Source organism: Elgaria multicarinata, chromosome 21, assembly GCF_023053635.1.
Source record: "Elgaria multicarinata webbii isolate HBS135686 ecotype San Diego chromosome 21, rElgMul1.1.pri, whole genome shotgun sequence".
NCBI classification, from domain to species: Eukaryota; Metazoa; Chordata; class Lepidosauria; order Squamata; family Anguidae; genus Elgaria; species Elgaria multicarinata.
Window position 1 is genome coordinate 5,686,135 of NC_086191.1, and position 13,173 is coordinate 5,699,307.

Sequence of the window (13,173 nt, forward strand, 5' to 3'; positions counted from 1 at the left end):
CCATTTGTGCTGATCATTTATTTATTTATTTATTTATTGCATTTTTATACTGCCCAATAGCTGAAGCTCCCTGGGCGGTTCGCAAAACATTTGCATTTAAAAGGAAATGTACCTCAGTAAATATTAAAGAGTGTTCCAATGCAAAGTTTATCCGTATAAAGACTTCCTCCTAAAAAGAGGCGGCTATTGCGCCTTGCCAAAACGTATGATTCAGAGAAGCGTTTGTGATATTACACCTTCAGCCATTAGCTGACTTAGACAAACCCTTACTGAAGAGATGTTGTAGTGTCCAGTAGACATGGGACAAGAGTTGTCGCTGAATAAGTTGTAACCTGAGACCCGTAGGCACTTCAGATACAGACGCTAAGGCGGCAATCCATTGATTAGGCAAGATGGGACAATCAGTTTCCCTGGGGCTGTCTTCGCAGTATTTCCCCCCTGCAGCTTGGCTGTATTGTGAAGTCCTTTGCAGCACATGACGCTGTGGCCAGCGCACTCACAACCAGCTCCTTCCTGCTGGAAAAACTGTACTATCAGAAAGTCCTTTTACTTAAAGCAGCTCCCAGGCACTTGAATTGCAGGCTTCTGCATTCAATCGTGGGCTGCCTGTAACCTGGCTATGACATGGACCGGCCCTTCCCCCATTCCCTTCTTTAATGTTCCCATTGAGAGATGTCTATGTGCTTCCTGCGTTAATTAACTCCAGAATTTTGTCAATTGCTTCTGCGATGTGTGGTTGGCTCCGGAGCTGCGCAGCTCCAGAATTGCAAAGGGACTATGTTAATCCTCTTCTCTGATGTGGCGTGAGCTCCAGAGCTGCGCAGCTCCAGAATTGCAAAGGGACTATGTTAATCCTCTTCTCTGATGTGGCGTGAGCTCCGGAGCTGCGCAGCTCCAGAATTGCAAAGGGACTATGTTAATCCTCTTCTCTGATGTGGCGTGAGCTCCGGAGCTGCGCAGCTCCAGAGTTGCAAAGGGATTGAGTTAATTTGCTTTTGTGATGTGGTGTGAGTTCCAGAGCTGCGTAGCTCTAGAACTGCAAAGGGACTATGTTAATCCTCTTCTCTGATGTGGCGTGAGCTCCGGAGCTGCGCAGCTCCAGAGTTGCAAAGGGATTGAGTTAATTTGCTTTTGTGATGTGGTGTGAGTTCCAGAGCTGCGCAGCTCTAGAATTGCAAAGGGACTATGTTAATCCTCTTCTCTGATGTGGCGTGAGCTCCGGAGCTGCGCAGCTCCAGAGTTGCAAAGGGATTGTGTTAATTTGCTTTTGTGATGTGGTGTGAGTTCCAGAGCTGCGCAGCTCTAGAACTGCAAAGGGACTATGTTAATCCTCTTCTCTGATGTGGCGTGAGCTCCGGAGCCGCGCAGCTCCAGAGTTGCAAAGGGATTGCGTTAATTTGCTTTTGTGATGTGGTGTGAGTTCCAGAGCTGCGCAGCTCTAGAACTGCAAAGGGACTATGTTAATCCTCTTCTCTGATGTGGCGTGAGCTCCGGAGCTGCGCAGCTCCAGAGTTGCAAAGGGATTGTGTTAATTTGCTTTTGTGATGTGGTGTGAGTTCCAGAGCTGCGCAGCTCTAGAACTGCAAAGGGACTATGTTAATCCTCTTCTCTGATGTGGCGTGAGCTCCGGAGCCGCGCAGCTCCAGAGTTGCAAAGGGATTGCGTTAATTTGCTTTTGTGATGTGGTGTGAGTTCCGGAGCTGCGCAGCTCCAGAGTTGGGAGCTGCGTTAATTGGATTCTCTGACATCGTGTTAACGCTAGTGCAATGCTTTTTGGAGAGGGGTTTATTTGTGCCAGAGGGGTACTGTCATGAGGAGCCAGTATTGTGCGTTAGCTACTCCCATTCATGAAACTGTCGCATCAGGGGTGGGTAACAAGCCTTTCTCAGGGTGACGTTGGTTCTGTTCCATCCTCAACCCAGAAGTAAGTCTTTTCCTGTACTAAAAAGCCTGGGTTTAGGGATGGCTGGTTCTGCCGTGTAACAGTGACGGAACGGAGCTGATTTTTGCGTACTGCGGGGAATAATAGCAGGGCATGCTCCTCCCCTGTTCCAATCCTGTTTAGGTCCCCACTCTGTTTTGGCACTCTTCCTGTTCAGCGCACGTACAGCAATGCGCACGCGTGGACACAACGTTCGCCATTCATTTTATATTCTTTCTGCATTTCACTTATCAGTTGCCCGGTAGCCAGAGGTCTCCGGGCAACGTACAAATGAAAACCCCTGTTCCGCTAAAACGGCAGTCGATAACCACACAAAACCCGTGTAAAACTTAACACAGGCCCCGTCAAAGCCGAGGCGAGTGCTCTGTCAGCAAGAAGAATGTTTGCTGAGCTGTATGGCCTGGAGGTTTGCAAAGCTATGTCTTTGGTTTCTGGTTGTGAGGGCTTCTGGTTGTGAATGGCGGCTTTCTGCCTTTTCAGCTAGCAAACTGTTATTGCCTTCTGTACCAGACAGCAACATTCCTTTGTGTTATGGGGAAAAAAGGGACAAAAGCACAATTATAGTGATCTCAGGAGAACAGCAAGTGTCTCATCTATGTAGCCTGGTCCTGTATCTGGAGGCTCTAACAAGCTGACATTCCAGTCTTGCAATCCAATTAGTCAGTGCACCTGGGTGAAGGAGATGCTTGTGTGTGCCGAAGAAATGCCAAGTAATGCCTTCTTTATCAACAACTATGTAGACGGATGCTATAGATTCTTATGATGAGAAGAGTTGCTCTGTTATTAATCCCATGCCATTCATCACTGGCTTAACTTGGCAGCAATGCCCAGTTCAGCTCTGCTATAATTGTTCTTGTACCCAGGGTGGGTTTTTGGGTTTTTTTTTCAGATTTTGCTGAAGGGTCTTTTGTGCAGAGAGGTTTTGCGGTGTGGTCCACTTTTGTTGGGATATTTATTTATTTATTATGGCGTTTATATCCCGCCTTTTTTCCTCCAAGGAACCCATACGTAATCCTCCTCTTCTCCATGTTATCCTCACAACAACAACCCTGTGAGGTAGGATGGGCTGAGAGTCTGCGACTGGCCCAAAGTCACCCAGTGGCTTTCCATGGCCGAGTGGGGACTAGAACCCAGATCTCCCAACTCCCAGTCCAACACCTTAGCCACTACACCACACTGGCTCTCAGGATATGCCTGAATGTGCCGAAAATACACCAATAAATTAGTCTCCTTGTAAGCAAGCCTGTGAGTCTGGCTGCTTTGTCTACTCGGCTACCCTGAAAACACACGGCCGGAGCTAGACAGAGTGGAACGAGAGCTAAGAAAAAACAAACCGCTGTGCTAAAAACACCAAGAAATGCAGAAATGGCAAAAAAAATTAAAAACCAGTTTTTAAAAGACCTGAGAAACATAAAATGCAGGTGTTTCCAGGTGAGAGTTTTATTGTGCAATTGCCACTGGTAGAATTTTACTAGAGTCCCAGATGTGTCTTCAAGATGTCACCGTCCTGAGGCCACGTAATGAGAAGACAGGACACCCTGGAGAAGATGCTGATGCTAGGGAAAGTGGAAGGCAAAAGGAAGAGGGGCCAACCAAGGGCAAGATGGATGGATGATATTCTGGAGGTGACAGACTTGACCTTGGGGGAGCTAGAGGTGGCAACGGCCGACAGAAAGCTCTGGCGTGGGCTGGTCCATGAAGTCACGAAGAGTCGGAAGCGACTGAACGAATAAACAACAACAACAAGGAGGAAAAGGCCGGATAGCTGCACAGTATCTTTTGACGGGTAGCGCTAGGAAACCCTCCCTGGAAAGCATCCAAGGTTTTTTGCCTGGTGCCTGTAACTAGGTTCTTCTCCATGTTTAGCATATTTACTTGGGCTTTGACTTTGGGGTTTTTCGTTGGTTTAATGATCAGTACAACACACACACACACACACGCATTTTTGCCAGTTCCTTCCCACATGTTTTGATTTTACCACCAGCTGATGGCGCTACTTTATAGTATACTGCATTTTCAGGGTTTTACAGAATGGCGGATTCCTGCTTGAAAACGGCGGGAGAGGCCTCAGAGGTGGACAACGTCGTGAAAGGGACGTTGGGTGACCCATCACGAGCAATAAATTGCTCATTTGCAGAAGCTGTAGGAGGCCTTGGCTCTCAATCTGTTGTTTTGCGTCAGCCTTTTACACAACAGCACTGATGCTATCAGCGACCCACTGCTGTTTTTCTGTGACTTATTGCTGTGACTAATTACTTTAACACCCCTGGCTTTGTTAATGAGCATGACTCGGCAAAAGTTAGCAAATATGCTGTGACCGACTTCTTGCAGACAGTGGCTCTGGTCCAAGCCGTACAGCGTGCTCCAAGGCATATGTATGTTTGGGGCATAATTAAGCATTTCTGCTTTCAACAATCAACACCTCTTGCTGCATCAGTTCTTTTGAAATTACTCTGAGAGCGCCATCACGCCAGCTTTTGATTGCACTTTTGTCCTGCCTCATTCACCGTTTTGCCCCGTGACCCTCACATGAAAGCCGTCCCTGTGCTGCAGTCATCTTGCCTCTTCCCCTACGTTTTCCATGTTTTTCTGGGGTGGGGAAAATGTGGTGTTTTTTTTCTCCAAGTGGGATAAAAATGCCCTTCCATCCCCATGTATCGCCATCCTCTTGCTATGTCGCAGGGTGGGGGCGGTTCTCCTCCAGTCCATAGAACCACTTGACCACTCAACTGCCCGATCAGAAAGGGGGAGGGAGGGAAGGGAAGGCGTGCAAAGACGCTGCAGAAATGGCGCCCAGCCAATGAAACACCGAATTGCTAGACCACAAAAACAGAGGGGGGAGGAAGGCGGCCACACTCATCACAATGTCCATCAGCCACAAGAACCAATGAACTGAAGAGAGGGAGGAGAAGGAGACAGGGAGGAGCAGGTGGAATAGCCGAAGAGTGCACAAGTGAAAAGAGATTTCGCCGATACAATGGCAATAGCAGGAAGGCACGTGAAAGGCACCGGCGCTTGACGCGCTAATGAAACGGAGGTTGAAACCGCGGATCGTACCTGGGGAAAAAAGCTGGTGTGATGGACCCCTGAGGTTCAGCATGAGTTGATGGGGTGGCTAGGTCCACGCAATCTGAGCCGTGGCTCAGCATTTTCAGATATGCTACAACAAAGGAGAGGGCCGAAAGACGTGATTGCTCTACTTGCTGCTGATGTCACAGCAGCCCTTAACTCTGCCTTAAGGCCCTGCTCTTATTCTGATGGCTGGACTCTGTCTAAGCTGCGTCCCTGAATGCTGGTTGTGGATGAAGAAACTCATATGCTGGAAGAATGCTTCTCTAAACAAATTGAAACAAAATCCTCGCACACTGAGGACTAGATGTCCGTGAGAAGGGTTCTAGCACTACAATTTCCCTGCGCTGCTAGTTTTCTATGTGCAGGGATTTTCTTTTCTATGGAGGGACGTCCTTCAATTAGCTGTGGTTTTGACCTGTATTTTGAGATGATGCAGCCAGGATACAGATTTATCACCAGAGTGAGAATTAGTCTGAAGAAAATACTTTTTTTTAAAAAAAATGCTGTTCCTGGTAGGGGAATTATGGGTACTTCCCTCCAGGTGACTTTCCCTCCGCCAAACAGTCTATTTCTTGCCACAGCTTTCTCTGTACCTTTCCTGCATGCCCTGGTGATGTGGCGAAGATGTTGTAGAGATATTCAGTGACACTTAGAACATCAATGTAGCTATGATTCTGTATTTATAAATGCTGCAGCCATCAAGCAAAGAGGTGCGCCTTTCCCATGTCATTTGCTGAATTTAAAGGATGATTCCTGAAAAGGCAGTGTTGGGGAGAAGGTGCATTCTTAAATGAGTACTGTCTGCTTCTTAAATGAGTACTGTCTGCTTTTTATGGCTGGTGGCAATTAGCTACTGCACAACCCTACCACCTTGGGTAAGGACTGAAGAGAAACAGTGCAGTTGAAATGTAGCCAGCAAAAGAAGACAGATCATTCAATTTTCTGCAACTGGTACAAGCGTTGCGGGTTCCAAGTTTATGCTGTTTCCTTTGTGGGGGACACAGATGATGCTCAGGTAGACCTGCCCAGCTTTAAAACACAGCTTTTGCCTGTCAAAAATGCATTATGAAGGAGACATACTGTCATTGAGTATCCAGTTCTTTTGATAAAACTTGGCTTAAATCTTTTTTTGCTGGAGCAAATAGTTGTGCGTATATAGGCAGAGATCCATATTTTTGGGGAGGAAAGCCGTCACAAAGCTTTTAAAAAAAATAGCCATTCAGTTTTACAATTCAGATTCGTCAACTTAACAGTCTTTTAGCATTTAAGAAAGCTATAAAGACTGATCTCTTCCGGCAGGCCTATGCAGTGGAATTTTAGGATGCTTTTAGTATGTTTTTAGGAAGTTTTAACAATGTATATTGTGTTTTGATTAATATTTTATGTATTTTATACTTGTTGTTGTTGTTAGAAATAAATTTATTTTTATTATTATTATTTACTGGGGGTGATGGTGGAGATAATGCAAAGTATATAATTTGCCTTCCTAGCTCAGGCCAACATTCTCCCCAACTAGCCAAACCAACCGGAGAGATTCATAGAATCATAGAATCATAGAAAAGCAGAGTTGGAAGGGGCCTACAAGGCCATCGAGTCCAACCCCCTGCTCAATGCAGGAATCCACCCTAAAGCATCCCTGACTTTTCGTTCTCTCCCCATTCCCAGGTCCTGGTTAGAGACTCGGAAAATAACGGTTCTATTTTTAGTTCCGCCCGTCGAGAGCCTCTTGAAAAGAATACGTCAGCTCATCTGATCCTTTGTTTTTTAAAAAAGAAAACTTTCTATGGCAACACTCTTCGTAGGTGAATTATGCACCCACAAAACTTTGTGTGAATAATTCGTGTCCTTGGATTTATTTATCATATTTATACCCCGCTCCTCAGCCACAAAGGGCTCTCGGAGCGGCTTACAATCAGTTAGCAAAAAAAGAAAGTCCCTTCCCTCGGGCTTACAGTCTAAGAAAGACATGACACACAAGGAAAACGAGTTCAGGAGGGAAGAGGAAAAAGAGAGAGAGAAATTAAGTAGACCAGCAACAGGGCTGATGGGATTGTCCTGCTCCCAAAGGAAGGGAGTCCAACTGGACCAGGCCCTGATGTTTCCTCTGCCTGCTCCTGTCCCTTCAGATGACTCCCAAGTTCTGGTGTTTCGAAGGAGGGTGGAAGATTCCCCCAAACACACTATATCTTTCGCATTCCTCGTACATGCTATAAACCAGGAGTGGACAACCAGGGCCCCTCCTGCTTCTTCTGACCTGCAACTCTCGTCTGTCCTAGCCCAAAAAGTTTGCGGCTGAGGCAGCCTGTGTGGACGCTCATGGGTGTGTGGTGAGGTGCACGGCATGCGGGACGGAGCGTGGCAGATTTGAAACGTTCACATAGAATCATAGAACCTATCGTTTTAGCAAATGCAGTTTTAATAATATCAATTAAAGGCCAGTGTGTTCAATAATAACCATTAAAGGTCCTTGCTCTGAATACCAGAACGTGGAAATAAATTCATTTCCTATTAAGCATTTGGGTCGAAATTAAAGATAGCCTGTTCCCCTCTTCTTCCTTTGCAGGCTAAAGGTTTACCGACTCTAGTTTTCAGCTATTCATAGGGAGCCAGGCCTCTTCCGTGGCCAGGCTCCTGAGCAACCCTGCCTGCTAAAAGGTGTCTCTATATAAAGCAAAAAATCCACAAAAACAAGTGTCCATCTAGCCCAGCATTTTGTTCACACAGTGGCCAACCAGCTGCCCGGAACATGAGTGCAACAAGGAAAGTGTGTGTGTGTGTGTGTGTTGCATACATTAGAGTCTATTAATGTTGCCATTTCATGTTTTGCATATGCTAGAGTCTATTAATGTTGCCATTCTGTGTTTTGCGTACACTAGAGTCTATTAATGTTGCCATTTTGTGTTTTGCGTACACTAGAGTCTATTAATGTTGCCATTTTGTGTTTTGCGTACACTAGAGTCTATTAATGTTGCCATTTTGTGTTTTGCGTACACTAGAGTCTATTAATGTTGCCATTCCGTGTTTTGCGTACACTAGAGTCTATTAATGTTGCCATTCTGTGTTTTGCGTACACTAGAGTCTATTAATGTTGCCATTCCGTGTTTTGCGTACACTAGAGTCTATTAATGTTGCCATTCCGTGTTTTGCGTACACTAGAGTCTATTAATGTTGCCATTCTGTGTTTTGCGTACACTAGAGTCTATTAATGTTGCCATTCCGTGTTTTGCGTACACTAGAGTCTATTAATGTTGCCATTCCGTGTTTTGCGTACACTAGAGTCTATTAATGTTGCCATTCCGTGTTTTGCGTACACTAGAGTCTATTAATGTTGCCATTCTGTGTTTTGCGTACACTAGAGTCTATTAATGTTGCCATTCTGTGTTTTGCGTACACTAGAGTCTATTAATGTTGCCATTCCGTGTTTTGCGTACACTAGAGTCTATTAATGTTGCCATTCTGTGTTTTGCGTACACTAGAGTCTATTAATGTTGCCATTCTGTGTTTTGCGTACACTAGAGTCTATTAATGTTGCCATTCTGTGTTTTGCGTACACTAGAGTCTATTAATGTTGCCATTCCGTGTTTTGCGTACACTAGAGTCTATTAATGTTGCCATTCTGTGTTTTGCGTACACTAGAGTCTATTAATGTTGCCATTTTCTGTCTTGTGTACACTAGAGTCTATTAATGTTGCCATTTTCTGTCTTGTGTACACTAGAGTCTATTAATGTTGCCATTTTCTGTCTTGTGTACACTAGAGTCTATTAATGTTGCCATTTCACATTTTGCCTATGCTAGAGTCTATTAATGTAGCCATTTCCTATCTTGTGTTGGAGAAAGAGTTTGGTAGTCAAAAATATATACTTTTTTTTTTAAAAAAAGGAGAGAACAACTGACAGCAAAGATAATCTTTTTATTATTCTGTTGATTTCTGACTAATGTTAGCAACAGTAAGCAGCACAGAGTGTACCAGATTCCAAGAACGGATATTGATATTGAGGTTATGAGAAAACCTGTGTTACATTGAGCACTTAAGCAAATGAGTTCCGATGCATTCCAAAGAAATTCTGATTACATTTTTTTTTGCCCAACTGAGTTATATTACTTTTCACTGGTGCCTGTGGTGGCTAGGGAAATGGACAATTGGCTGCAGATTTCAGAATGTGAAGGACTGCGTGGTTGGTGTTTTTAAAGGCCTGGAATCTAAAGGATCAAGGATAACCTTTACTCCAAAAATTTAAACCAGCTTGAGATCTAACTCCCTTAGGAGAATTGTTGCCACGGCTAGCAATTTTCTTCCTAATATGTTTTGTTACCTGGTGATGAGATGGTTAAACTGGTGTCAAGCAGGTTTAGAAGTAGCAGTGTAGACGTACTCAGCGTCCTGGATTAAATTTCTGCCACTACAAAGTGAGTTTTCCTTTCCGGGCGAGCGCATGATGGTGACCTCTTGTGGCAGAATGTTGCAGCTCGCGCATGAAGGACAAACAGCCATTTCCAAACTGCATTATTCATTCAGGACTTCTCCTTTACGCAACGCACATTTTCAGCGGGGAAATGGGCACTGAGGTTCCTCAGCCTATTCTGGGGGAAGAGCCAAACGCTGCTAATGCACGAGTCAGGCAGTCTCCACGAAACAGCGCAGCTGCTGTGGGCTTTAGCCACGCATTGAGCCACTTGGCAGCTAGTGAACAACTGATCCGGATGCAATTGCATGTTCCATTTCAACGCCAGGTGGTCCAGAGTATGACAGCCAACGGATTGCATAGAGGAGAGGTCTGTCAGTGGCCATTCATAGAATCATAGAATAGCAGAGTTGGACAGGGCCTACAAGGCCATCTAGTCCAACCCCCTGCCCAATGCAGGAATCCACCCTAAAGCATCCCTGACAGATGTTGTCCAGCTGCCTCTTAAAGGCCTCTAGTGTGGGAGAGCCCACAACCTCCTTGGGTCTCTGGTTCCGTTGTCATACTGCTCTAAAAGTCAGGAAGTTTTTCCCGATGTCCAGCTGGAATCTGGCTTCCTTTAACTTGAGCCCGTTATTCCGTGTCCTGCACTCTGGGAGGATCGAGAAGAGATCCTGGCCCTCCTCTGTGTGACAACCTCTTAAGTATTTGAAGAGTGCTATCAGATCTCCCCTCAATCAGGATAGCTGTAGGCAGTCTCCTTGTTCGGGGCCAGTAATACCCCTAAGGACTAGATGAAAGGGGGGCATACTAAGGAGGAGGAACGCCGTCGGAAGCAGAACAGGGGGCGCTATTAGGTGAACGTTTGATGCGATCCAGCAGGGATGCTTTTGCGTTCTTATAAAAAGGTGCAACTTTACAGCTCAATTCAGACAACACGTTAGCCAACGCACGGTGAAAACTCTACTCAATGGTTGAGTTTCTAGGAGGTACTCCCCACACAACATGTTCTAACTCCACTGTTGTGTGACTGTGGGCTATCGTGGAGTTGGGTAAAAACCATTGTGATGTTTGATTGACATTTCCTCCGCCCACTCTCCTCCCCCGGTCCTCCTGATGGTATCCCATCAACCATTGCTGCAAAAAAACCAATCCCGGCGGCTCTCCTAGAGCGGCACTCGCTCCTTTCGCCGCTCTTGCCAGGGAACTCTGTACCTGGTGGGAAAAGTCAACTCAACCCAATGGAAAACTCCACGGAGCCTTCCACACAACATGGCAACACTGCATGGAGTTTCCCCCCAAAACCATGGGGTGGGGTTTTCCCGCCAGACAACACATTTCTCCAAGGTGGTGTAAAAAACTCCACCGTGGAGTTCTAAAACCATCGTCGAGAAACAAATTATTTGAATGGAGCCTATGTCTTGGGTCCCAGTCCGGCCCACTAGAGTCGAAATTCCATCCACCAGACTGTAAAGTGAAGGAGTCCTTCTGGGGGACATTAGAGGTCTGGATTTGCCCCCGAGCTCTGAGGTTCGGTACCCCAATTTAGAACCATAAATCCAGTGGGTTTTTTATCTTTGTAAGGCCATGGTTGGTTGTGGCTTTGTTTTTCATAAGAAACAACCTGCCCTTACTTCTGAATGGACAACGAAGCAATACATTCCAGCCAGCTAAATATCTTTTTTTTTCCACCTCTGCCCATTTCTCCGAAGACAAACTATTCCATCAGATTGGTCTTTTTAGTTCAGCGGTGATATATCCCCAGATCATCATACACCTTTCCGGGGGCAGAGTAAACATACCAGAAAGACTAACGTATGGAACACACAGAGAGAGGGGAACTCAGGGCAGTTTTTACAGAGTTAAAATAATCATGTGGTATAACTTTTCCTGGATTGCACCACTTTAATTTACAGGTTGGGGGAGAGGCATGTTGGAATGCACTTCCCTGCCTGCCCTAAAACCAAACTCCCTGCACATAGATCAATAGCATCTCAAGAAGAAAGCTAATCGTCATAACCCTTCTTGCTGATGTACTAGGTTTCTATGCGCAGGGAGGATTCGGATGCATGTGTTTTTGATGTGAATTTCTCAGAGCTTTCAAGCACACAACTCCCCAACCTGTAATCGAAACAGGTAAGAGTCCAGGGAAAGCTTTACCACTCTGTTCTTGGATGATTATAAATCAGCCTTCAATCTGCATCAAAAGCGCGTGTAAAGCCATGGAAATCTGAAGCTGTGATCTGTTTATAGAGGCCCCACCTGTCGTACTCTGCCCCGCTGAAGCCCTTGCTCAGATCCAGATATCGGAGGTGCAGTCTCCACCAGGGTAGCGGATCTCGTGAGCAAGCGCTGGTCCCTCTGGCTCTTTCCCAAAATCCACAAGGAATTTCTTGTTCACCTTCAAGCCGCCTTTCTTGTCGTCCACGTCGATTTGTAACATGACGGAGCCTTCCCTAAACAAAGAGGAGAAAACGAGTCGTGAGCAGGGGCCGCGCTCCGTCGGACCCTTGGATCGTCGCGGGACAAGGCCACGCTTCTCTGCCGCTTCGGAAAACAAATTTAAAGAGGAAAAACCAGCGCAAAGGAAAAGCATCTTACTTGATCATGTCCGGATAGAACTGTTTGTCCCAGCCGCTGTAGAGGGAAGTGGTGACATACAGTCGCTTGCCATCCAGGCTCAGTTGTATCATTTGGGGTCCGCCTTGAACCCTCTTCCCCTGGAGAGGAAGAGAAACCAGGTATGAACAGCCTGCACTCATCACAGAAGCAGAACAAGGTTTGCTCTCGCACGAAACTGTCATCTGGTTCTGACTCCGCATGAAGCTTTTACCCCATACTTTTAGCGGATCTCCTCTTTCCGGATTCTTTGCGGGATTGATATCATCCCCTCTACACAGGCTCTCTCTTTTTTTCTTAGGGGTTTGCTTTCTCTTCCTTTCTATATGTTTCCTTAGGCAGCCACTAGATGGCACTGTGGCGTAGGAGAATTACGCTGAACCTCGTCCAGGGAAATACTGCACTTTCTTCGATCTACAAACACTCCGCGATAATGGTTGCAAAGCACGGGAGAGGCCCTGGACATTGTGTAGAAGACCCGCAAATTACAGTGAGTGAGCAAGGAAAGCCATGGATAGAAAGCTCTTAGGCAACTTCCTACGTTGCTGTTTTGCAGTGAAGGGAGGCCAAAGTGCCTGCCGTCTTAGAGAAAAGGTGACTGAAATGAAGTGATGGCAGAGGTTTTACAAAAACTGCATATGATGTGGAGAAAGCAGAAGGAGATTGTTTTTCTTCTATTCTCATAAAATAACTGTGTGTCTGTGTCTGTGAGAGACGGAAAGAAGGCAGAGTGGATCCAGGGCAGGTAAAAGACCGCAACGCATAGTTACGGAACTCACCGCCACATGATTCAGTACCAGGGTGGATAAAAATCAATGATTTTTAAAAATCGGAATTTTTTTTAATAAAATGCTTTTTGAGGGAAAATCTATTTCTATTTAAGATACATTATAGTCCAAAGGTTATAATGGATCCATCATGAAATCAGGATTCGTTTTTAATTATGTAGCACGAGGCTGTATATTCATGCCATGTTTAAATTTTTTGGTAAATGAATTCCATGAATCCATTCACCATGTCATGCTCTTCCGGAGGTTTCTGTAAGATTATTGAGCAATTTTTCTATCTAGGAGATATAGGGTGACCATATGAAAAAGAGGACCGGGCTCCTGTATCTTTAACAGTTGTATTGAAAA

The 13,173-nt window shown here is 45.5% G+C and overlaps 2 protein-coding genes across 3 annotated transcripts in view; both read right to left on the reverse strand.

Annotated features, from left to right (window-relative positions):
- The window catches only part of PSMB4 (proteasome 20S subunit beta 4), a 242,579-nt gene that overhangs the window by 138,741 nt on the left and 90,665 nt on the right, over positions 1-13,173 (reverse strand). The gene's annotated exons all lie outside the window — the stretch shown is intronic.
- LOC134412268 (methanethiol oxidase-like) overlaps positions 8,906-13,173 on the reverse strand; it is a 29,223-nt gene continuing 24,955 nt past the window's right edge. The window contains exons 11-12 of the mRNA XM_063146148.1: positions 12,020-12,138; positions 8,906-11,874 (exon numbers count right to left, since the gene is read on the reverse strand). Coding sequence (XP_063002218.1) covers positions 11,712-11,874; positions 12,020-12,138 — 282 coding nt within the window. The 3' untranslated portion in view covers positions 8,906-11,711. The remainder of the gene's footprint in view (positions 11,875-12,019; positions 12,139-13,173) is intronic.